At 35.8% G+C, this 25,943-nt stretch overlaps 2 protein-coding genes across 10 annotated transcripts; both read right to left on the reverse strand.

The window, feature by feature from the left end:
• Positions 1–507: 507 nt before the first annotated feature.
• On the reverse strand, positions 508–6,960 carry LOC116193977 (BTB/POZ domain-containing protein FBL11-like). Its single transcript, XM_031522716.1, has 14 exons — positions 6,711–6,960; positions 6,562–6,667; positions 5,824–5,860; positions 5,593–5,741; positions 4,733–5,291; positions 4,347–4,631; positions 3,676–3,821; positions 3,233–3,580; positions 2,759–3,002; positions 2,405–2,460; positions 1,848–1,928; positions 1,467–1,511; positions 1,300–1,368; positions 508–1,052 (listed from the first exon to the last, which is right to left on the reverse strand). Exons 1-14 carry the CDS (start codon positions 6,935–6,937, stop codon positions 891–893), a joined length of 2,514 nt encoding a protein of 837 aa, XP_031378576.1. The 5' UTR covers positions 6,938–6,960; the 3' UTR covers positions 508–890.
• A 9,168-nt stretch (positions 6,961–16,128) lies between these two features.
• On the reverse strand, positions 16,129–24,755 carry LOC116196719 (BTB/POZ domain-containing protein FBL11-like). 9 transcript variants are annotated; one of them, XM_031526583.1, is made up of 20 exons: positions 24,512–24,754; positions 24,326–24,376; positions 23,992–24,112; positions 23,361–23,502; positions 23,205–23,254; positions 22,961–22,962; positions 22,694–22,799; positions 22,025–22,061; positions 21,780–21,928; positions 20,847–21,405; positions 20,407–20,691; positions 19,678–19,823; positions 19,236–19,583; positions 18,404–18,647; positions 18,154–18,330; positions 18,043–18,065; positions 17,584–17,664; positions 17,177–17,221; positions 17,003–17,071; positions 16,129–16,728 (listed from the first exon to the last, which is right to left on the reverse strand). In XM_031526583.1, the coding sequence occupies exons 1-20, from the start codon at positions 24,697–24,699 to the stop codon at positions 16,555–16,557; spliced, it is 2,997 nt and encodes a 998-aa protein (XP_031382443.1). In that variant the 5' UTR covers positions 24,700–24,754; the 3' UTR covers positions 16,129–16,554. The 9 variants fall into 9 exon arrangements, 5 of the variants coding, with proteins under 5 accessions (XP_031382443.1, XP_031382442.1, XP_031382441.1 ...); XM_031526582.1 differs by having other exon boundaries at positions 18,154–18,282; positions 22,874–22,962; XM_031526581.1 differs by having other exon boundaries at positions 18,154–18,309; positions 22,874–22,962.
• Between the last annotated feature and the right edge of the window lie 1,188 nt (positions 24,756–25,943).

Raw genomic sequence — 25,943 nt, forward strand, 5'->3', positions numbered from 1 at the left:
TAAAATGGACAGAGCAGAATGATAACTACAAACGGTTCTCCACCTCATTAATGAGACAAATCTCGCACATCGTCATCTATCTGTGATTTTATTAATTAATTTATTTATTTTTGGGGATTTCCAGTATCCCAGTGGTGAACACAAAACACATGTTCAAAGAAAGAAATGCCCCACTTTGTTTGGATTTTTATTTGTTATTTTTATTAATTAATATTCTTTTTTTCGATACACTTGGAATGTCAATCGATCAATCAGTGCCTTTGCAGTTGCACCCCTGGAAAAGCATTTCTGGACGTGTCGGGATAGAAAGCGGCCCATTGACATGACAAAAAGGAAAGGAGTGTTTGGTTCGATGCAGATTTATTCTATTTCAAATTTTCACAACGAAGGTTAATCTTTTCTTTTTCCGGACAATATTCTTCGTTTTATTCCCAGTAGCTTACTGTTGTTGATTAGTCACTGTTTACTGAGAAAATAATTGCAGGGAAATGCACAATATGTGAAGAATGAGAAGTCGCTTCATAATCAAATCGAATACGTTTCATGTTTTCGACCAGAAAACAATATGATAAGTGGATTTCAAGATTTAATTACTTTCGCTTTGTTTGAAGAGGAGAGGGAAAGCTTTCTACCATCAGGCCCAGCACGGCGGAGATTCAAAGCTCTGGGCTTTAGTACACCTCCATAATACTACTCCGCATTTCGGTTTGCATATAAGTGATGGATCGTCCCGAATCTCGACTAACAAGAAAAGATACACTGTATTAATAAGCAACAAATGCATGCCCATTTACCAGTACACGGATACCTCCTGATGTGACTCGCTTGTATTGATCTGTGGGATCTAGGCACAATAGATCGTATAACAATTCAGAAGTACTATCCCGAAGCTACAGCCTTTCTTCCGTTATCGTTCTTTCATCGCGCAGATAGACTAATGTATCCCTGTGTACTCGCCACCTTCGCTGTTTCACAGATTGGATGTCCAGAGATCTTATCCGCGACTGGCATCTTGCTATCTTAATAGCACTGAAGGATTGCCTCTCCTTGCGCTGAAAGATGGATGCTTAATTAGAATATCGCACTCCATGATATCACCAACGAATTGAAGGCAACCCGAAAGAAAAAGAGATGCATCAAACGGAACAATTTAGAAACCGAACAGGTCAAGTAGTTCCTTTATGTATCTTATTAAATTGAATAGATTTTTTAGTTCGATCGGCCGAATACCCAGACAGTTGAAAAAGAAAAGAAAGAGGAAAAGGAAAGGGAAAAAAAAAAAATTCTATTATCACTTACTTTTGGAATGCTGAAGCGACCTTCCCTTGCATCGCATGTATCCACCGATAGCTGCCTAAGCATAGGTAGCTGTGTTCACCGGGGAAGGACTCATCAATATGGTATTAGTTTTAGAACCTGAAGTCTATACATTCGAAGAGGTCGAAATTGACTGTGTATTAGAGTACCTTGGAAACCGCATCCAGAATGAAACTTTTCTCTATACCCCGCCCCTGCGTTGAAAACTCGTACATTATACAGACAAGTCGAAATTCAAGAGTGAAAGATGAGATGCCGAATGCATTCAAGAGGAGATCTCTTCATACCAAGGCTAAATTCCATAAGGCTACAGTAACTTGTAGTACGTATGATAAACAAAACACAAGGGATAAATGGAAAAGAAAGTTAAGAACCAAAAAAACATTCCTATATCTCCTACATCTTATCTCAACAAATGCAGCTGATGACAATGGTACGAGGTTTGCTGCTGCAAAGCTATATTATGTTGTCCATGCAGAATGGAAATTGATGCGAGAAAAAACAATATAATGCAGTAGAGGATAGCGCACATTATGACGCAGGAAGAGGACTTCGAGAGCTGCACAATCAAAGAGAGAGGAAGCTCCATGCCGGGTTACTTCACCACATTCCTGAAGTAAATCAAGATAATCCAAGAAAATTAGCATCAGCAACGTAAAGGTGCAACAGGATATACAAGATAACACTGATACATCCACCATTTACGAGTCGAACGAAAATTAAGACAGTTTCATGGGAAAATCATGTGTATGTGACACGTATTGTGAACATTTAAGATAGGATTGTCCTATGTGGTCAGACTCCAGGAACCTACTGCTAATATAACCATAACACATCATTAAATTAAAAGATATAATTCTTAAAAATTCTCTTGGCTCCACAAGAAAAATCCTATCCTCCATTACAGTCGAGTGAATAGGTTTGCTGGGTTCTTCATCTATACAGCAATGGAACGATAACCCACGCCCCACAAGGTGAAGGAAGCAAGGCCATACTTGAGGGAGTTACGGCAGAATTCTCAATCTCATGAGGTAAAAGGGGAAAATGACGTTTAAAATCAAATCCTAGATTAAGCCGAACACGGTACCTCTAGATGCAGATATGTCAATCCTGGCCATTCACGAGAGATTATCTCCTGGGCATCTACAAGGAAGAGAAGATCAGAATGTAAGGAACTCTTGTACTAAGAGACACAGAAGTGAAAGTATAGCGCGTTATGAAGAGCAACAACTTGCATGGTGTACAGCATATCCACTGTTCTTGTTCATGGTTTTATGCAGTGGTGCGTAACTCCGTGGTGGCATTCCGAGTTATAGTCTCTATACTGGAAGAAAGCGGAATATCTAGCCAATGTATGATGTTCTTTCTACAGATTAAAATGTGCTTTCAGTTATATATGGAAGCAGAATCTAACCAAGAGAAGCTAGGCTGTTGGACTCACCTGAACTGAGACGCCTACAGCCCACCAAGCAGAGCTCTGTCAAATTTGGACAGTTCCGAGCCAGCACGAGCAAGTCATCATGGGTCATCGAAGCTGCTACTCTTTGAAGCCCCAACTTCCTTAAATGTGGCATCGAAAACTTGAAACTCAATATTGATATATCCCCCGAACAGAAGCACAGTTCCAAAACTTTCAAGTGCCTCAAAGATGCTAGGATATTTGACATGATCCCATCTGATAGAACCTGAAGGTTCATTTGAAAGTTGGTCTCAAATGTAACTTAATGGAATTTGCATATATCCAATGTAACCCAGGGAAAATCTAAAAGACAAGCTTAATATCTAAAATTGCAAACAAACAGTACTCAAATTGAGCAGATCAGAGATAGCTAGAGGCAGAGAACAAGTACCATATCGAATACTGTCACGAGAAATCGAGAGAGATAGAGCAGTACTAGGATTTGGTGAATATTACCTGAAAGTAAAGAGTCAAAGACTCGAGATTCGGACAAATAGTTGGCAGTTGTCTAAGTGCATCTTCTCCGAGAGATCCTCCCAACCCCACAGTTAATGAACTTAGGGCAGTTATTGCAGGTTTCAGAGCTTCTAGTGCTAAGCTCGAAAAACCCCATCCCAGTGCAATTTCCTGCAATTTGCATGAATTACCCAAGCGAATAAAGACTTCCTCGCAAGGTAACGATGGAGGAGCTAGTCTCCTCCCACAATTACTATCTGCTTGCACGATACTTTTACAGCCCCTCGCCTTAAGAATCTTCAAACCAGGATTTTTACGAATTATACAAGCCAAATGGGACTGAGAAATCTGCAGAATAGAGAGCCAATAACTCTGAGTGAGATCATTCTGTCACATGTTTTCATAAGCAAGAAAGGCCAAAGTTTCCCTTAAATAACACCGACCATAGTATTCGACACGTCAAGCGAATCCAAGGAAGAACCCGGGAAGCTAGAAAGCGCATCATCATCAAGTTGAGTGTCCCTCAAGCAAAGGCTCTTCACTGACTTTATACGAGACATAAGTCGTAACAGCAATCCTGGGTCAACGCCTGTAGAAAAGTGATTGGTCATGCATAAGAAAGCTATCGCATATAGTTCAGCTTGATGAAGAGCGTTGCTGCAATCATAAGATGAGTGTTATATTTATATATATAGATGAAACTGATATTATCTTAGAACATTAACTAATCTATTTGTCATTACATCCTCCATTGATGAACTTGTCGAGCATCCGAAGAAGTAAAAGAAAAGAAAGAATGAGAAGCTATGGGAAAAGGATTGTGGCACTGCCTAAGTACATATTGCAATTTAAAATCTGCTATAAGGTGAAAAAAGAAGGAAAACTGCTGGTTACAGGGTCCAGGAAGGCATTCAGGTTATATTCAAGTTAATCTTTCTCAAGAAAAGTGAAAATTGCGAAAGTGCAGTAGGAATCACCAAAGATTACGTCAAATCAAATCAAAATAAGGAGAAATGAGCATAGGAATCCTCTATTATAAGGTACATGACAAGAAAGGCCAAATCAGGCCCCATCATGATCGTTCTTGGCAAAAATTACAGATAAAGAGACTTACCTTTGCAGCCACCCATATGCAGTATTTGAAGTTTACAAGCCAGCCAATCAGAGTTTTTCCATCCAGCAGGTGGATAAGGTAATGTTCCAGTCATCACTCGACCACAACAGCAGAGTGCTTTAACCGAGTTATTTCCAAAACGAGTATCGCATACTATGAGCGCATGAAGGTGCAGAGAGCTCCATAAGAGATAGCATATGGCAGCATCACTCACAAAGGAGCATCCTTTAAGGTTTAGGTAGCATAAGAAACTGCAATTATTTGCAATGTGGATGAGATCATCATCTGAAATGCATATAAAAGGAGCAGTAACTAATCTGTTTTCAGGCACAAAGTCTCAACTGAGTTATATGGTAAGTCTATGATAAGCACGGTTATAACCTTACCACGGACATCACTTCTGCCTTCTAATGTGAGTCTTGCAATATTTGATTTTGGGAACCTTGAGTAACATCGAGGTGTCATGATCAAGACCGCATCTTCAAAATTGTCGTTCTTGTCTATGCAACTGCAAGTTGGATTCATAGCTGGACTTGGATGGGCCAGTGGAATAGGGCTAGTATCATGAGTTAAGTCGACTTCGATGAGCAAAGGGCACTTCTCCAGTAAACGAGGCAAATCAGATGCCTCGAAGTTTAATAGATAAGCTGCCTTTAGTATTCTCAAAGACGGAAATGACTTGCTGAAGCACTGCATGGCATCTGCAATATTAAGGCCCAGACATTTGGATATATCAACCTTGTGAACTGCTTCAAAACACAGAACTGGCAGGACTTGCAGGGAAAACAGACGAGAATATTTATGAACTCCATCGAGCTCGCGTAGACTTTCTTTAAAGCTGTTCCTCAATAAGGGATCCATGGATTCCATACAATATGAATAAGGAAGCATGGAAAAAAACAGAAGCGCAGACGTTATCTGAGGACAACCAGAAAGGTCCACCATCTGCACAGAGTGAAGGTACCAGCGTGCAATTAAAAGTAAGTCAACATCAAATAGAGCACCTTGCTAGCAAGAAAATTGAGGTTAATATGAACTTCTGGATAAAAAATTAGAATCCTGGATAATCGGGAGCACGAAATCCTTCTAATTTTTCTCAATTTAGTTAGTGACTATAAGAAAGTGGTGCATTTATCTGGTTCCTCTGTGTCTTTTACCTTAGGAAAAGCTAATGACGAAGAAAAGCTGGTAAAAGTTTCATGTACAGAGGGCTTATAGTATGAAAAAGATTGTAGAAATCCAATACCTCAGAATATTCTGTCAACCGAAGCCTGAGATGACTGAAGTCGTCATTTTCAAATGAATCTGTCCAGTCAACAGAAGGATTCTTCATGCTGTGTATTGCTTGAACGGATTTATATGCAAGATCAGATAAATAGTTGGATTTTCTTTTCCCTGAAACACAAATTCATTTCGTTGGCCTCAAAGGAGAATGGAGACAAATATATGAATAAGAAGCGTATCATGATTGAGCTACCTGCAGCAAATGACAGTGGCAATATACTGACACGGATCTGTTGAATAAAAATAAGAATCATTAATAGAAAACATAAATAAAGTTGAACAAAATATTACTGAGTAAGGTGTGGAAGTAACGCAAGAATCAGATTACTGTTTTTTTTTTTTCTTTTTTGGGGTTCGCAAGAGTCAGATTACCCACTTTTGAAAAAACGTGTTGATGTCGTTATACATCTACAGAAACAATTTTTTTTCGAACTAGTCATTTTCTTGGATGACGTTTGAGGTAGCTATGACATCTATCTGAAGGATAACGGGTGCTGCACTAGCCACCTAACTCATAATCTTTGCTATGACAATTTACAGAAAGCTTATCAAATATATGGCATAAACTACACCCCTGGATATAAATCAGATTGTCAATATGCATGTTGCTATTGACTTAAAATAAACCAATCTGTGCCGGGACTTTGCTCAACAAAATGATTGGCACCATTCGACATGTCTAGCCCAATTTCATTATGAAAAGATGAAAGTTTAAGAGGATGGAAAGGCCGCAGAGGCGGGAGAGAGAGCACCATAAAATATACAAAGTAGACCAAGAATAGATGATGTCAGATCCTCAGATGCACTCGCAACTACTCAGCATACACACATCTAAAACAGTAGAGCACTCTTGCAAGTTCATAAAAAATGATCACACCATGGGAAACGGTATTTAAGATTTTCGGTGCAAATAAGCCAAGACAGAACTTACGTGCTTCAAAAGATCAGTGAAGTCGTACTCACACCCGCCTGCATGCACCACTTGTCTCTGATTATAATCAATCCAAATCGAAAGTGCTTCAGCAAGATGCATCTCACTGTAAAAAAAAAAAAAGAAAAAAAAGTGAGATAATCACGTACATGTAATTGTACAGAGAAACTCGGATATTATTACCTAACCTGTCTACCGTCAAATAAGGGTGCTCTAAACAAGAGACTAACAGTCTGTATGGGATATCAGCAAAATGTTGGCTATGCACTGCATGCATCTGCAATAAAAAATCAACCATAAATTCAAGATACCAAATAAAGTTGTGATCGTCTAGCAATAGAGATGATCTTACTATATTGACAATGGGAATTTCCATCGATTAACTTCATAGGTGATTGATATTTATTGTAATTATAGGGGTCCATTGGAAAATTTTCTCAAATACATAGAGAAGACGCAGAGATGTTTTAAGTACTCACGAAGTTTCTGGCAAGATAACCTAATAATATCTCCCCAAGAGGATGAAGTGCTGCAAGAGATAAGAAACCATTCAATTAATCATGCTGTATGTGAGGAATTAAAGTAGAGTAATGCCTGAAGCACGCATCTAGCACTTGCTTCGAGGTGAAGAATCCTTACCACGCTGTGAACAGAAGTTCGATATTCGAATCAGATCATCTAACTGTATTTTCTGCAGTCCAGTCTCCTTGGATGAAGCAACCTCAGAACACCAGTTTTCACACTTTGCCAGTAGGGAAGCAACGCCAAAGTAAAGGGAACCCTGAGTCAAAATATGCATCAAGAAAACGAGTCTAAAAGTCCAAGAAGAATATCGGAAAACTTGCAACTCAGGTTCCAACCCAAGAACAATAATAGTCTGAGCATCATAGGGTTCGTAAATTTGAAGCAAGCAAGTACTTATCCAAATATAAGGGAAGTACACATCGTTCGATGCGCCACTAAAAATATCGCTTCTTCCAAGGACAAAGCACCAACCTCGAGTAGAGGAAACAAAGTTTTCGCCGAAATATCCACAGGACAACCATAAATGTACTTGAGAACACTAATGAAGCTCTCCAGGTTCCACTCGATTGAGATACGCTCTTGACTTGACTCCCTGCAAGATTCGACCAGAGACAATAACAAGAGAGCTATCAACAGAAAAACGAACAGTCCAATTTCATAATAAGGATATGTAAACAACACAGGCTGCAATCCTTTTGTCTTGAATAGCATCATCCATTCACCAAGTTAAGCTCAGTAGAACGTCGTCAAACTACAGAAAATACAGAAAGGCTAACCTGAAGCTCCCACCGAGCAAGGCTCCGAAGTAAGAGGACCCTTCAACCAACCTGCAAGATCAGAACAATCAAACCATTCACACGTCAACTTTAACATAGGCTCTGGACAGAGTCTATCCACTTTCCAATCACTTTCTTCATCGTCCTGACGAGAACCAACGACCACATTTCAGAACTTGCCTCCTGCGGTCAGCCTTGATACTGACGGTACGGTGATGGAGCTGGGTGGACTGTTCCCAGAGGCAGTGGTCATCGGTCGAGAGCAGAAGTTCTTCCTGTGAAGACTCAGGTTCGAGCCGATCCTCATCAGGATTTCTGCAGACGAGGATTACGAAGTGGCTGTTGTATGAACTCAACGCCATTGATTCTGAAACTGTGAGAGCTAGAGAGAGCTGTGGTTGGTGCAGTTTCAACGTAAATCTATAATAACAGTAATATAATAAAGTGACGGTTTAAAAGAACACCCTCTCAAGGAATTCAAGAAATCAATTACCAATTATAAGAGTACCTCAAAGAATTCAAGAAAACAATTATATATTATAAAACAAAGTGAATCTTTCAATTAAAGAAAAAAATAAAAGAAAAAATACAGCTTTTTTTTTTCTTCTTGAAACTAAAATTATCTCACGAATGAGTTTCCCCATTCCATTGCATTCTAGCGACATACCTGCGTTATGCACGATGATGAAAATAAAAACTTTGGGAAGGTCACATGAAGGATTAAACGTAAGTTATTAAATTACAAGTTGAACCTATAGAAAGTATAGTTTAAAAAAATTCTAGTTAAAATTCAATATTGACTTTTTAATTTGAAAGCTAATTCGGTGATAAGGTGTTGTTCGGGTAAGAATGCTTGCTTCAAAGTATAATTTTAAGGACATTCTAAAAAAATAACAAGTTTATTACTAGTAAGACAACTTGTTATTTGGTAAGAGTCTTATTAAATTCAAATTAATAAATTTCTTACAAGAGAATGCATCGTTTTATTGAAAAGATATTTTCTTATTATTTAGTAAATATCTTATTATATTCAAAAATAATAAGTTTATTGTTAAATACAAGAGTCTTGTTATTTAATAAGGCACTTCACAGATAGTCATCCAAAATGTTACGACGTAGCATGCTCTAATTGGTCTCTATAAACTCATTCTTTTAAGGAGGCCACGAATAGAAGTTTAATCCTTCGGTGATATCAATCTCTGGGTTTATCTTCAACTAGTTGATCTTCGCGTGTTGAGTCATAATCTTCATCTTTTTGTACAAAATAGATAATCAACACACATAACATACAAATGAGTATAGATAAAAATATATTAAAAAAAGGCAGCCACATAAGTAAAATCACAATCACAATAAACAAACACGTACTCTCAACATAAAAGCGAATAATATACTTAAAATTGTAATATGTATAAATATTTAGGAAAAAGCATAGTGAATAAAAAGATGATGGATAAAAAATTTTTATCGGGTATTTATAGAGAATTTAGCACATTGAACTTGAAGCATATCACATATTTCAATGAGTTATTTCCTATTATTGAGAAAACTTTTAATTTTATAAAAAAAAAGATATTACATATTTCGATGAGTTTTTTCAATTATCAAGAAAACTTTTAATTTTTCAAAAACAATATATTTCATATTATTACATGCAAATAATCTAGACAAATTTTTAATGTTCGTTGAATATAATACCAATAAAATATAGTATAAGTACATTTAACTAAAAATAAAAGGTCCATTTACGTGAAGCTGAGGGTTATCAAATGGAGTGATCCGAGTAATCGATGACATATTACCAGGAGCTAAGTGTTCTCAAATGGAGCTCCTACGATTCCGCTCTTCCGCTTTTATACATTATACATAGATTTAGGCCTCCTTAAAGGGAGAGTTCGCAAAGGCCAAACGAAGCGCGCTACGCCGTAGTGTGTCGGATGACTTTCAATGAACTACCTTATTAAATAACAAGTTTCTTGTGCACTGAAAAAAATAACAAGTTTTTTGTTATTTAATAAGAACTTATTATTTTAATATAATAAGACACTTAATAAATAATAAGAAACTTACCTTTTAAGATGGCACATTCTTTTGTAAGAAACTTATTAATTGAAATAGTAACAGTCTTGCTATTTTTTAGAGAATCCTTAAAATACACTTTTAAGGAGGCTCTTTACCCTAACAATACCCACCAATCTATATCTATATATTATGTAATTCACAGTAATCATATAAGAGTCTTTTATTAGATGGATGGGGACGTGCCACATCATCATTTTGAGAGACCCTCAACTCCTGGGTCTCTTCACGTTATCCGTGTTAAAGCAACATAAATATGTTGACTTTTCACTTTTTTATTCCAATCTCTTTTTTTTAGAATATACTCTTGAATAATACCGTTAATAAATCTTGAATTCTCGAAAATTTTATCCAATATATGTACAATCTACTTACATTCCTGAAAATGCAAGTAACTACACAATTCATCAGCTAAAAGACTAGTTTTTTAATAAACTAATTTGAAAATACATTTTAAAAGGACAAATTAAGGGGAAAAAAGAAAGAGTGTTGCTAGTATAAGGAGGCTCCAAAAAAGATAAGTTTCTTGTTATTTAATAAGAGTTTTGCTATATTCAAAATAATAAGTTTCTTACAAAATAATAAGTTTCTTACTATTTAGCAGGTATCTTATTATATTAAAAATGATAAATTTCTTTTTGAACAACGAGTTTCTTGTTATTTAACAAGTTTCTTATTATTTCTTTATCAACAATCATTCGATAAACTATGACGTGATGCACTGTGATTGGCCTTTGTAAACAACCCCTTTGAGGAGGCTCCTTAGAGAAATTTATCTTAAAGAGAAAAACTGAACTGGAATGGGTGAAAAGAGAGAGATGAGGAGGATGAGAAGGAGGAGGAAAGAGAGGTCGCGGTGTGAGAAAATATGGAAAGTTGGTTAGTTAATTTGAGTAAAGAGTAAATAACATAAAAAGACCTAAACTTTTCACTTATTTTTTAAGTTATAGCTTGAATTTTTGAAAATTACATATAAAATCACGAGCTTCCACTTTTGTATCCCGTCTAGCCTCCATTAGTTTTACCATTGTATTTTGATGATGTGGCAAACGTTTGGCAGTCATGGGATACATCTTGCTGATGTGACACTCAAAAACTACAAGGAAAAGGTATATGATCTAAAAAAACCTCAACTTATCATTTTTTCTCAATTCAAACTCGAACCTTTGAAAATTACACATAAAAGCACAAACAGCCATTTTTGTGCCCATCTAGCATGACATGAAGTTCAAGAATAAAAGAAATAAAGCTTAAAATAAAAAAGAAGAATAAGATAAACTGCTCATCTTGTTCATTTGGTCACATCACAACTAAGTGATATTGGCGAACCTGTGGTTGCTGGAGCCACTTAGGGCTTACAAACCGTAGGGGTCGGGATCCCGCTAGGCTTGAAACCCAGCCCTAGTGTTGGCAGGCCCCTACTAGGCGAACCTTGGGCTTGAGAGCCGTGATCTTATACAGAGAGAAACCACTCTCTTTAAGTCTAGAGCTCCCAAGCCCCAGTTCGGAGGGGCCTTGTTTCACTCAAGGTGAAATAAAATGGCGATAGTTTTGAGAATCTGATGAATAGTCGAGGTTAAATTAGTTACTTTGAGGTCTTATTATGCACGAGTAATTCAGATTACAGGGATTTGATAGTGAGGAGGCATGGGAAAATAAGGTTTGTGGGAAAATTTGTCAAAGGTAGCTCAATTTTCTGAATTATATATTTTTGTATTTATTTTCATATTTTCTGATATTTTTATTTTGTGTATTTTTATGAATTTCAGTTTTTTTGCCTTTTTTTTCTTTTTATTTTATGCGTTAGTGAAACTTTTGCCATATCAACAAAAAAAAGTAACAGATACATAAATTGAGGCTAGATGGGAAATAAAAGTGGAAGCTCCTGATTTTGCATTTAAGTTTTAAAAGTTAGTGCTAGAACTGCTAAAGAAAAGTAAAATGTTCTTATTTTCTTAGGCCATTTACTATTTGAGCAAAATTACAACTGTAACCTTAATTTAGTGGTTGATGTTAGTTGAATTTGTTTTATAACTATAAAGGTCTTCTTCGATTTTTATATCTATCTATCACTAATTACTAATATAATCAAGCTTGTCAAGATAATTTGCAGAACCGTAAAATTATAAGATCCTATGATATTTGGAAAAGCCACCTATCTCGATATTTGTTCTAAATCGGAAAGTTGGAATCGGGGTAAGATCACGAGCATGATCATACCGTTGGAGCATTGGTGCGACCCTAGCAATCTTGACCCATGTTCATTTTGACGACTTCAATAATATTTGACGCAAACCCATGTATTCTTAGCCCATTATTCTGGCCCCCACTTGCAGCCCAATTTAATTTTAAGAAGGTTTAGAGGCTTCTCTATTTTGAATTTGAAACTTCAGGAATCTCATGTACATTCCAATTTTCATATTGCAATCACGTACATTCAGTTTTTTGTATTACAATACTGTAAATTTCTTCTCTCTTCATTCTTCTATAAATAAGCAAAGAGATGAAGCGCACCAGTGCTATGAGTTACTAAATTAAAAATCTATATAATATATTAGGGCAAATTACACAAAAAAAATTTAAGTTTTGTAAAACGTCTCAGTTTTGTCCTAAATTTTATTTTGTAACAAAAAAACCATAAGTTTTCTAAATTGTCTCAAAAATGACCTCCGTTATAAATTCCGTCAATTTTGCATGTGTGGACTGTTAACTTCAGACATAAATTAATAAACAAATAAGATAGGTTAAATAAAAAACTTCAAATTTTCAAAAAAGTCTCAATTTCATCATAAATTTAATATGTAATGAAAAAAACCATATATTTTTTCTTTAAAGTCAGCCCCAGCTAGCATCTCCTCTCATAGACCATTTCTGAGAAATTTTTAAAATATGCATTTTTAAAATTACAAATCAAAATTTAGAACAAAACTGAGATTTTTCTGAAAATTTAGGTTATTTTTGTAAAGAGAAGAGAAGATGATCAGATGATGTGTAAATTTTGTGGATCTCATGAAATCCACGTAGGCAAATAGACGGCAAACTTAATGGACGGAATGGTAACGGGAGGTCAAATCTGAGACGATTCTCAAAACATGTGGTTTTTTTATTACAAAACAAAATTTAGGACAGAACTGAGACATTTTATAAAATTTGAATTTTTTTGTATAATTTGCCCAATATATAATGGCAAAACAAAAGAGATTGTTTAACTAGGCTACGCCAAGTGTAATTCCAAAATTGATAAGGTATTGCCATATGTCAGATCCCTAGCTCTTAGCCTTCATCTACATTTGAATTATTCATGAGAGATGATTTCATTAATTAGAAATATTTAATGCACCACAATATTTCAAATAAACATGGTCATTGTACGTAGAATCACGTTTCAACAATTAATTTTATACCCCGTTTAATTTTGTAATCTGATTTTAAGATTTTAACTTTAACTTTAACTATACTCACTACACAACAAAAATCAACTCTTCCAATCCAAAAAGGTGAGCCCCATATATAAACCCACATACAATTCTATTATATTCAATTCAATTTTTAATACTAAATTCTCTCAAATTTTCATTACTTTTTCAACAATTCAACAATATAATCACTACACAATCATCACTTTCTCTTAACTATTCATTACTTTTTCATATTTTTTCTCATAATTCACAACACAATCATTACAATCCAATTAAAATCATTTACTTAACTCTAAAACCAAACACACTTTTTAATTTTCTTATTCATCTTAATCTCTTTCATTTACCGATCAACCTTTTGTCTTCAAGAGGAAGAGTGCTCCTAGAGTCCTAGAATATTAATTCAATTCCCCACATTTCATAGCTTCAATCAAGAATTTAAATAACGGGACAATTTGGTATTCTCAAAATTATATACATGAAATAATATGGTGTTAACAACCATCTCTAATCGATTAATTTTGAAATCATAATAGAAGTTAAATAACAAGACTATTTTCGGCTATGATGATATTCTCAAAATTATATATACATCAATATGGTCTTAACAACACATATCCAATCTATTAATTTAAAAATTACAATAGTAATTATAAAACATGACAATTTTTCTACTGTATACATCAATCGGTGTTAATTACACATTTCTAATCTAATAATTTTGAAATGATAATAATTTTTACAAAAACAACTAAGAATATTTATAACTTTAAAAATATGCAACTGTGTTTTGTCTCCTAAAGGCAGCTGTTGAAGCGTTGGCCCTAAAAAAACACAATGAAGCTGTTTCCCAAACTTTTACTTGCACAAACTTATTACTTGAGATCTTTGGTCGAATAAGGAAGATATAGTTTAGGTACAAATTTATTTTTTATATAATTTATAATGACAGAACAAAATAGCATATTTAACGAAACTACGCCAAGTATCATTCTAAGTTTGATAAGGTATTGTCATGTGTCAGATCCCTAACTCCGCATCCTTCATCCTCCTTTGAATTATCAATGAGAGATGACTTCATTAATTAGAAATATTTAATACACCAAAATATCTCAAAAAAATAAGGCCATGATGCATAGAATCACGTTTCAGTAATTAATTTCAAATGTTCTTATTTATCTTAATCTCTTTTATTTACCAATTGACTTTTCGTATTCAAGAGGAAGATTGCCATTCCTGAGCTTTTAAATTCGTCACCCAATTTTCTTCTTCCGGAATTCTAGACCATCAATTGAATTCCTCAATTTTCATAGCCCCAATTAATAAATTAAATAGCGGGACAATTATCAGCAATGATATTCTCAAAATTATATATATACAACAATATGGTGTTAACAACGCAATCTCTATTAATTTGAAATCACAATAGAAGTTAAATAACAAGCCTATTTTCGACTAAGATGACATTCTCAAAATTATATATACATCCATATGATCTTAAGCAGCACATCTCTAATCTATTAATTTTGAAATAATATAATAATAATTAAATAGCAGTCAATTTTTGACTATGATGATACTCTCAAAATTTTATATATATATATATATATACACATACATCAATACGGTGTTAATAATACATCTCTAATCTATTCATTTTGAAATGATAATATTTTTTCCAAAAGAAGAAGAAGAATATTTGCAGCTTTATAATATATGCAATGAATTATGTGCTTATCTCTTAAAGCTAATTGTTGAAGTTTTGGCCTAAAAAACACAATGAAGTTTTTTGCCAAGTTTTTACTTGCACAATATAAATATTATAAATATATTACTTATTACTTAGAGATCTTTGGTCAAATAGAGAGATATAATTGAGATATAGTTGAGTTATTACTTATTACTTAGAGATCTTTGGTCAAATAGAGAGATATATTTAATGATAGTTTCATTATATTGATACCGTAAATTATGTATAAGTATAAAAAAAGTACATATTTTTATCGTAGAGTATATATTTATTCAAATTAATTGTTTAACATCGATCACCTATGTTGTCTAATAAATAATACTGGCATTGCTACTTTTTTAAATTATATCCGTTGTGCACGTACAACTTTAATTAGTATATAGTAAAATGACTAACCATAATCAAATAACATAGAAATTTTAAATTTTACGTATAATATAATAACTAATAGTTTGAAGAACTTATATGTTTCATGGGAAGTAAAATTACATATGAAATCATATTTTCAAAAATATAATAACGAGAAAATATGAAAAAATAAACACCTAAACATGATCATAAGTTTTTACAAATTAACCAACATTAATTTGATGGAAAAAAATAAAAGTAATGAAGAACTTAACAATAAAAATATAAATGAAGCTTTCATAACAAAATACACTAATAAAAATATTAAACTAACCACAAAATGCATGGGATAAATTCATATTGCAATTATAACTAATTATCATAATTTTGATTAAAATAATTTTATTAATTTCATTTAATTGTCAATTTGAGAATTATCCAAAACTTAAATTCTACAATCGTAAGTTAATTTATATTTATAATGATCTAATTATATATTTTTTCATGATAATAATCCTGCGCAATGCGGGTTTCGTGGCTAGTATGATTAAAAAGAATATAGCCGACTAGTAGTAATTGTTCCATCAAAAGATAGTAATAGTTTGACCCAAGAAAAGAACAATTGATTTGGCTCAAAAACTGGTAATAATAAATAACAGATCCTAAAAAATAAATAAAATGAGTTACTAATCATATAACTGCCTGGTCGTGGATGAGTGCTGTACAAACTTCGTCTACTTGATTGAATTAATGCCAACATCATCAGGCCCAGCACGGCGAGATCCAATTCAAGCTCGGGCTTTAGGATCAGACCTTCATAATGTACTTCGCGGCATTTCGATTTGCAAATAAGCAATGGAGATCAGCCCGAATCTCGACTCTCGACAAAAGAAAAATTGTATCATAAACAAGTGCATGCTCGTTTATCATTAGTCGTATTGATCTCTATGATCAAGCTGAGCCACAAAATTTGGCTAATCTCAGCACAGGACCACATGACAATTCAGAAATACGTATTACAAAGTTCAATGTGATTCACCAGATGGAAAGCGATAATAGAAGACATCGTGCAGCTTATACCGAGTTGGCTCAAAAGCTACAGCCTCTCTTTCACGACTGTTCTCGTTAGATCTCTGCAATTCCGCAGAAGCAGTAAAGTATCCCAGTGCACTGGCCTTCTACGGGGTTTCACGAACTGGATGTCCAGGGATCTTATCTGAAGTTTGCATCTCGATATCTTGATAGCACTAATTGAGTGCCTCTCTTCACACTGAAAAGATGGATGTTCGATTAAAAGATCGCACTCCAAGATATCACCAAAGAAGACCATGAAGATAAGAGTTGCACGAAAATAACCATTTGAGAACTGAGCAGGCAATATGGTTATTTTACGTATCTCATATAATCCTAGAAATTTAGAGTTCATCTCAAGTTTGATCATCAACTCCTACCGAGACAGGTGACCAATAAAACGTGGAAATTCCGATTGCGAGTGAAAAAGGGAAAAAAAGCAAAGGAAAGGGAAAAATTCTATTTAGACTTACTTTTGGAATGTCGAAGGAACCTTCCCTTGCATCGCATGTATCCAGCGATAGCTGCCTAAGCATAGGTAGCTGTAGTCACCAAAGAAGAATGTCATTTGAACTAATTATTGCACATAAAGTTTATGCATTTGGAGAGGTCGAAATTGAAGTAAGATCGTTTATCAGAGTATATACCTCAGAAACCGCATCCAGAATGAAGCTTTTCTGTATACCTGGGCCCTGTGTCAAAAATTTATACGTTATACAGGCAAGTTGAAACTTCAAGAGTAAAAGTCAAGATCCCAAATGCATTCAAAAGGAGACCTCTTTATATCCCGAAGGCTATATTAAAATGTAAGAAGTTCGTCCTCTAGGGCTAAATAAACTTGTACTGTGTATAAACAAACAAGACCCGAGGGATAAATGGGAGAACAGATAGTAGGAGCAAGACATATTCCCTATACCTCCTACATCCTAAAGAAACAGATGTTGCTGAAAATAATGGTATGAGCTTTGCTGCTCCATAGCAGTATTATCAATGCAGAATGCCAAATTGCCAATTGACACGAGAAAAACATATAATGCAGGAGACGATTACGCACATTATGACGCAGGAAGAAGACTTCAAGAGCTACACAATCAAAGAGAGAAGAAACTCCATGCCCTGTTACTTCGCCACAATCCTGAAGTAAATCGAGATAAAGAATAGATGCATCAGCAACATAAGAGCACACTAGAAAAAATAATGTCAAAACATCCACGGCTTAGGAGTGCAAAGAAACAAGAAAATTTCTTGTAAAAAATCACGTGTATATGTAAGCAGTGGAACTTTTAGCAGAGGATTGTCCTAAGTGGACTTACTATGGGAACCTAACTGTTTATATACCCATAATACATCATTAAATTGAAAGAAAATTCAAACGTTATCATGTCACTTCAAACACTGAGGTGAAGGAAGCTATTCCATACTTAAAAGGGAATTTGGCCCAATCCTCAATTTCATGACGTAAAAGGGAAACATGAGTTTAAAACCAAATCTTAGATTAAGCCAAACAGGGTACCTCCAGATGCAGATATATCAAGCCTGGCCATTCATGAGAGATTATCTTCTGGGCATCTACCAAAAAAGACAAAAAATAATATATATATATATATATATGTATGTAACGTACTCTTGTAATAACAGATGCAGGAGTGAAAGCACAGAGCAATAGCTTGCAGGGCGTACAGCATATCCACTGTACTTATACATGATTGTATGAAGCGGTCTGCAACTCCTTGGTGGCCTTCTGAGTGATTTTCTTCATATAGAAGAAAGAGAAAAAAATCTACAATATATGACATTCTTTCTAGAGAGAAAATCAGCATTCAGTTATTTAAGGAAGCAGAATCAACCAAGAAAAGCTAGGCAGTTGGAGTCACCTGAACTGAGACGTTTACAGCCAACCAAGCAGAGCTCTGTCAAATTTGGACAGTTCTGAGCCAGAACAAGCAAATCATCATGGGTCATCCAAGCTGCTACTCTTTGAAGCCTCAACTTCCTCAATTGTGGCATCAAAAACTTGAAACTCAATATTGATATGTCCCCCAAACAATAGCACAGTTCCAAAACTTTCAAATGCCTCAAAGATGTTCTGATATCTGACATAATCCCATCTGACAGAACCTGTTATTTAAAAAAAAAAACATTCAGTGAGTTTCAGCACATATACAAAAAAATATAAATACCAAGATATACCAATAGAAACTAAAGGATCGACAAAACAGCATCACGGCACATCTTCTGCACAATCTAAGCAATTGAATCTATAGATAAAATTTATAATACCTGAAAGACATTCCCACGTTTTAACCCAAAGATGTCTATGTAACATTATATCCAAGCTGGGTCGATTTTCTATTATGTCAGCTAAAGAGCAGCTTTGAGTGAGGAACAAATAGTACAGAAGGAGTCCCTCACATTGCAGCTGGTCAAACATGTACACCAGAATTATAATATCGTAGGATATATTGAACAGTGAGTTTAAGTGAAAGTTGGTTGAAATCTAAGTTATGGGAATTTGCATATATTCAAAGAGTCAATTACCATGTAATCCAGGGATAATCTAAAAGACAATCTAATGTCTAAATTGCAAACAAACAGTACTCAAATTGAGCAGGTGAGAAGTAGCTAGAGGTAGAAACAAGCACCATATCTGAACATCGACATAAAAAATCAAGAGAGAGCGCAGTATCAAAGTTTGGTGAATGTTACCTGAAAGTAAAGAGTCAGAGACTCGAGCATTGGACAAATAGTTGGCAGAAGTCTAAGTGCATCTTCTCCGAGAGATCCTCCCAAGCCCACAGTTAATGAACTTAGTGCAGTTATTGCAGGTTTCAGAGCTACTAGTGCTGAGCTAGAAAAGCCCCAGCCAAGGGAGAGTTCTTTCAATTTGCATGAATTACCCAAACCAAAATACATTTCCCCACAATGTAATGATGGAGGAACTAATTTCCTCTCACAGTTACCATCTGCTTGCACAATATTTTTACAGCCCCTTGCCTTCAAAATCTTCAAACCAGGATTTTTACGAATTACGCAAACCAAATGGGACTGAGAAATCTGTAGAATAACAAGCCAATAACTTTCAGTCAGATCATTCTATCATATGTTTTCATGAGCCCTGAAAGACAGGGATTCCCTGAATAATACGAACCATAGTATTCGATACGTCAAGCAAATCCAAGGAAGAACCTGGGAAACCAGAAAGCGCGTGGTCATCAAGCTGAGTGTCCCTCAAGCAAAGACTCTTCACAGACTTTATACAAGACACAAGTTGCAACAGAAATGTTGGGTCAACACCTGCAGAAAAATTGATTGGTCATGCATAAGAAAGCTACTACATACAGTTCAACTTGATGAAGAGCGTTGCCGCAACCTTAAGTTTAACATGAGGTGTCTTTTTTATTTAAAACCGATATCATCATCAAGCATCTACCAATCTATTGGTCATTACATCCTTCATTAATGAATCTTATCAAGCATCCAAAGAATGAAAGGAAAGAGAGAATGAGAAGGCTGTAAAATGGTAGCTGGGACAGCTAAAGTACACATTACAGTTTAAAATCTGCTACTACTAACCAAGGTGAAGGAAAACTGCTGGTTACAGGATCCAGGAAAGCATTCAGGTTAAATTCAAGTTAATGTTTCTCAAGAAAAATTTATCCCCAAAAAATGCAGTAGGAACTGCCAAAGATTATGTTAAATCAAATTAAAAGATGGAGAAAGCTTTCTAATGATTTCGACTAATCAGCACATAGAAGCTCTAGCCTACTCACTGAAATGAGCATAGGAGTTCTCTATTTTAATATACATGACAGGAAAGGCCAACTTATCTGGCCCCGTCGTGATCTTTCTCAGCGAAAATTCAGATTGAGAGACTTACCCTTGCAGCCACCCATATGAAATATTTGAAGTTGATGAGCCAACAAATCAGAATTCTCCTTTCCAGAAGGTGGATAAGGTAATGTTCCAGCCATCTCACGACCACCAGAGCATAGGGTTACAACGGATTTATTTCCAAAACTAGTATCAGATACTATGAGCGAATGAAGGTTCAGAGATCTAAGCAAGAGATCGGATATGGCAGTATCTGTCACAGAGGTGCATCCTTTAAGGTTTAGGTAGCACAAGGAAACGCAATTTGTTGCAATGTAGAGGAGATCAGAATCTGGAATGCACATAAAAGTAGCAGTAAGTGATCTGCTTCCAAGTACAAACTCACGAAAACTCAAAGATAGAAACCATGTGACTTATTTTTTCTCTAACAGTAAGTCTCGACTAAGTTATATGGTAAGAGTATAATAAACATGGTTATATCCTTACCACAGACATCACTTCTGCCTTCTAATGTGAGTCTTGCAATAGTTGATGCCAAGAATCTTGAATGATTTAGAGATGTCATGTCCAAGTATCCATATCTAAAATTGCTGATATTGTTTAAGGGAGTTGGATTTATGGCTGAACTTGGACATGTATCTGAAACTTGGGCCAGTGGAATAGGATTAATATCATGAGTTAAGTCGACTTCACTTAGCAAAGGGCACTTTTTCAGTAATTGAAGTAAATCAGACGCCTTCAAGTTTGATAGATAAGCTGCCTTTAGTACTCTCAAAGATGGAAACGACTTGCTGAAGCACTCCATGGCAGCTATGATATTTAGGCCCAGACATTTGGATATATCCACCTTCTGAACTGCTTCAAAACACAGAACTGGCAGGACTTGCTGGGAAACTAACGAACGATCTTTATCAACTCCTTCAAGTTTGAGCAGAGACTCTCTAAGGCTGTTCCTCAACAAAGGGTCCATACTATATGAATAAGGAAGCATGGACAAAAGCAAAATCGTAGACGTCATCTGAGGACAACCAGAAAGGTCCACCATCTGCTCAGAGTTAAAGGTACCAGTGTGCAATTAAAAGTCAATATCGAAACTAAATGAGCAGCTTGCTGGCAAGAAAAGAAAGTTCAGGCTACTATAAATAGAATATGAACTTCTGGATCAAAAATTAGAATTCTGGATAATCAAGAGCACGACATCCTACTAATCCTTCTCAATTTAGTTAGTGACTATAGGAAGGTGATGATTATGAGCGAGTCAATTTTCTAATTCCTATGCTTGTTTATATACAAAAATAACCAAGCTAATTGCTCTCTATCTCTTACCTCAAGAAAAGCAAATGAACCCATCAAGAAAAGCCGGTCAAAGTTTTATGTACAAAGGACTTATAGAGTTAGTAGATTACAAAAATCCAATACCTCGGTATATTCTGTCAAACGAAGCCTAAGATGGCTGGAGTCACCATTTCTAAGTAAATCTTTCAAGACAACAGAAGGATTCTTCAAACTGCGTATTGATTGAATGCATTTATCTGCAAGATCAGAGAAATAGCCGGATCTTCTTTTCCCTGAAACACAAATTCATTCCATTGGCATGGAAGAAGAATGGAGACTAATGTATGAATAAGAAGCCGAGCAACAAAGCATATCGTGATTGAGCATACCTGCAGCAAATGACAATGGCAATAAACTAACACGGATCTGTTGAATACAAATGAGAATTATTCCTACAGCAATAAATAAAGTTGAACAAAATAGTACTGAGTAGATATGGAAGTAACCCAAAAGTCAGATTACTCACTTTTGAAAAAAAACATTTTATGCTGTTATATATTTAAAGAAACAGAGTTTATTTGAACTATTCATTTTCTTGGATGATGTTGGAGCTAGCTGTGACATTTATCTTAAGAATAAAGGATGCTGCACTAACCACGTAACTCTGTTTTTGCTACAATATACGGAAAGCTTATCAGATATGTGGCAAAAACTATATCCCTGGATATAAATCGCATTTTTATTATGCATGTTGCTATTAACATAACTACACCATTCTGTGCCGAGACTTTGCTCAATGAGATAATCGGCACCAAATATATGTCTAGCCCAATTTTATTATGAAAACAGACAGTTTGAGAGAATGGGGAGGCCGCAGAAGAGGGAGAGAGAGCACCATAAAATATACAGAGTAGACCGAGAATAGAGTATGTCAGATACTGAAATGCGCTCGCAACAACTCAGCATACATACATCATTCTTGCAAGATAATAAAATAATCACAGTACAGGAATCTGTTTCTAAGATCCTCTGCTCACAAAATCCAAAACAGAACTTACATGCTTCAAAACATCAGTGACTTCATATTCATACCCTCCTGCATGCTCCACTTGTCTCAGATTATAATCGATCCAAACCAAGAGTGCTTCAGCAAGATGCATCTCACTGTACCAAAAAACAAATGTGAGACAATAATGTACATGTAATTGCACAGAGAAACTCGGATATCATCACCTGACCTGTCCAATGTCAGCTGAGGGTGCTCTAAACAGGAAACTAACATTGTGTATGGTATATCAACAAAGTATTGGCTAGATGCTGCATACATCTGCAAGAAACAACCCACCGTAAAAACTCAATGTCCCAAAGCAAGTGGATTCAATAGCGTCAGTACCAAATAAAGTTGTGATCATCTGGCAATAGGGATGACTTTACTATCTCCACAATGAGAATTTCCATTGACTATTTCATAAACGAACAAACATAATGATGGGTATTGTAATTTTCTGGAAGTCCATGGAAAGTTTTCTCAAATACAGAGAGAAGGTGCAGAGATGTCGAAGTACTCACAAAATTTCTGGCAAGACAACTTGAAAATATCTCCCCAAGAAAATGAAGTGCTGCAAAATATACAAAAACATTCAATTGACCATGACATCAGGAGCTACAATAGAGTTATGCCTAAAGCATGCGTCAAGCACTTGCTTCAAGGTGAAGAATCCTCACCATGCTGTGAACAGAACTTCCATATACGAATCAGATCATCTAACTGCATCTGATGTAGTCCAGTCTCCTTGGATGAAGCTACCTCAGAACACCAGTTTTCACACTTTGCCAGTAGCGCCCAAATGCCAAAATAAAGGGAACCCTGTGGTCAAAATAAAATGCATCAAGAAAGCAATCCTAAAGGTCCAAGAAGAACCTAGGAAAACCTGTACATCAGGTTCTAACCCAAGAGCAATAATAGTCTGAGGATCATTCGGTTTTAAACAGGCCCCAATGAGCCACCGACACTCATGAACCTTGAAATATGTCAACTCTTTAGTACGGCCATTTTTTTCATATAAGCTCAGGGGAATTAGCAAATGCCCCATCTGAAATAGAGGGTAATAATTGCACTTCGCAGAGTAGCATTTGGATTCATGTTATAAATATTTCATTTTTGGCAGGAGGGCCCAATGTGGGGCACTAAGTTATTAACATTGTTTGAAGAGCACTCTGTAATCTCGAGCAACCAAGCAAGCACTCACTTATCCAAATTTCAAGCAAGTATACATTACTCATGGGTAATGGGTTAGAAACAAGCTGCTAGATGTACCACTAAAACAATCGCTTCTTCAAAAGACAAAGCACCGACCTCGAGAAGAGGAAGCAAAGTCTTTGCTGAAATGTCCAAAGGACAACCGAAAACATATTTAAGAGCACCAATGAAGCTCTCCAGGCTCCACTCGATCGAGATGTGCCCCTGACGTGACTCGCTGCAGATTTGAAAGAAGATCACGGGATTTATTGACAGGAAGATGAACATTATTGGATACAAATAACAGAGGCAGCAAATTCTCATAAAAATCATTATCCCATCACCAAGTTAAATGGAAGTTTTGAGCTCCTTCATCGACGAGAACCATCGCTGGTGCTTTTAGTTAGTCAGTATAACCTCATCAAGTTATACAAAATGCAGCAAAGCTAACCTGAAGCTCCCACCGAGCAAACCATCGAAGTAAGAAGACTCTTCAATCAACCTGCAAGCAAGACCAGAACTTTTCAAATCATTCACAACTCAACTTTTAACATAATCTCTGGACAGAATTTATCCATTTTCCAATCACTTTCTTCATCGTCTTAAAGAGAACCAATGGCGGCATTTGAGAACTTGCCTCCTGCGGTCCGCTTTGATCCTGACGGTACGGTGATGGAGCAGGGCGGACGGTTCCCAGCTGCGGAGGTCGTCGGTCGAGAGCAGAAGTTCTCCGTGTGAAGACTCGGTTTCAAGCTGATCTTCCCCAGGATTGCTGCAGACGAGGATGACGAAGTGGCCGTCGTCTGAGCTCGAAGTCGACGCCATTGAATCTAATGAAACTGGGAGAGCTAGAAAGAGCAATGTTGCTCCAGTATCTGAGAAAGGTAACGACATATTTTAGTGTTTTTTTTTAAAATTTATTTATTTAAAAAAAAAAAAAGGATGGATGAATGAGTAGAGAAAATTCCCAACTTGTCATAATTTCCATTTCATTTGTTCAACTTTTATTTTATTTTATTTTCTGGCTGAATCTAACTTTTAAATGTTTATTACATTACATATAGATCTACGGTTCGAAAAATCATATGCTTATCAAAAATTTGTGAATATCGTATAATTTGTGAATTAAAATGTGAATTTTTTAATTAATATGTGAATATATTTTTTCACGTCACGTAACGAAATATACCAAAAAATTATAGCCCAATTGAAACTGATGGGCCTACAAACCCGGACACGTCTAGCAGCTGGCTGACGTGCAATTATTTATTTATCATATGAAACGGATCTCGGGTCGGAGAGTGTGAACACGAAAATATTCCCGTCCCCCCCACGGTGACCCGTTTGTCTGAACAGTTGGATAATAAATCTGATAATAACGGGCCATTTCATCAACAATGACGTCACCAAATAGGATGTGGGAAGCTGTGTTTTAATTGTGCACGAATGCTGTTTGAATCTTGCCCGAATACAAAGACAGATTCTAAATTTAATTTCCCGTATTGGGTATGTTTTTCAATTCATGCATATCTATATCCACCTTAATACTGCAATACATGTGCGGAAACCTACCATATAATTTATGTGAATAAAGCTTGAATATTCAACTGGTGTCGAGGCCATTCCAAAAACTTCATTCCGTGTAGCACAAGCAAATATTCATTAGCTACGGAATGCGGTAGTATGTACTTTTTGCAGGTAAAATTAAGAGCTTGTTCATAAAACTAAGGAATGAATATACTTAGCGGGCCGCAAGATTTACGCACATCCGACGGTGGGAGATCCGTGTCACGACGGAGTCATATTAGTAAAATTCTATAATTCAGTCGGAATTACTATAATGAAATCCATTAAAATAAAAATATTACCAAAATTAGACTTTTCTTTTTCATTTTTCCTTTTCTTTATTTATAACATATTATCACGGTCTACTCTACGGTCGGAAAACGGCAATGGGAGGGAGATGCTATGCTGCATGATGGACCACGTAGGCTCACCTGCATCGCGAACACTTCAGTCGATGTTGATCTCTACGACGTCGGAAAGGTACCCAGTCAGCAAGATGAACG

Source organism: Punica granatum, chromosome 2, assembly GCF_007655135.1.
Source record: "Punica granatum isolate Tunisia-2019 chromosome 2, ASM765513v2, whole genome shotgun sequence".
NCBI lineage: Eukaryota > Viridiplantae > Streptophyta > Magnoliopsida > Myrtales > Lythraceae > Punica > Punica granatum.

Coding starts and splice junctions, on each gene's coding strand:
- LOC116196719 (XM_031526580.1), bottom strand. CDS start 24,699: ATGGCGTCGACTTCGAGCTCAGACGACGGCCACTTCGTCATCCTCGTC. Junction 24,113..24,325: donor TTGCTCGGTGGGAGCTTCAG/GTTAGCTTTGCT, acceptor TCAAATCTGCAG/CGAGTCACGTCAGGGGCACA. Junction 20,692..20,846: donor AGGCAGAAGTGATGTCTGTG/GTAAGGATATAA, acceptor TGTGCATTCCAG/ATTCTGATCTCCTCTACATT.
- LOC116193977 (XM_031522716.1), bottom strand. CDS start 6,937: ATGGAAATTCCCATTGTCAATATAGTAAGATCATCTCTATTGCTAGAC. Junction 5,861..6,561: donor TCACTGATCTTTTGAAGCAC/GTAAGTTCTGTC, acceptor TTTATTCAACAG/ATCCGTGTCAGTATATTGCC. Junction 1,512..1,847: donor TCCTCTTCCTGCGTCATAAT/GTGCGCTATCCT, acceptor TTTTCAACGCAG/GGGCGGGGTATAGAGAAAAG.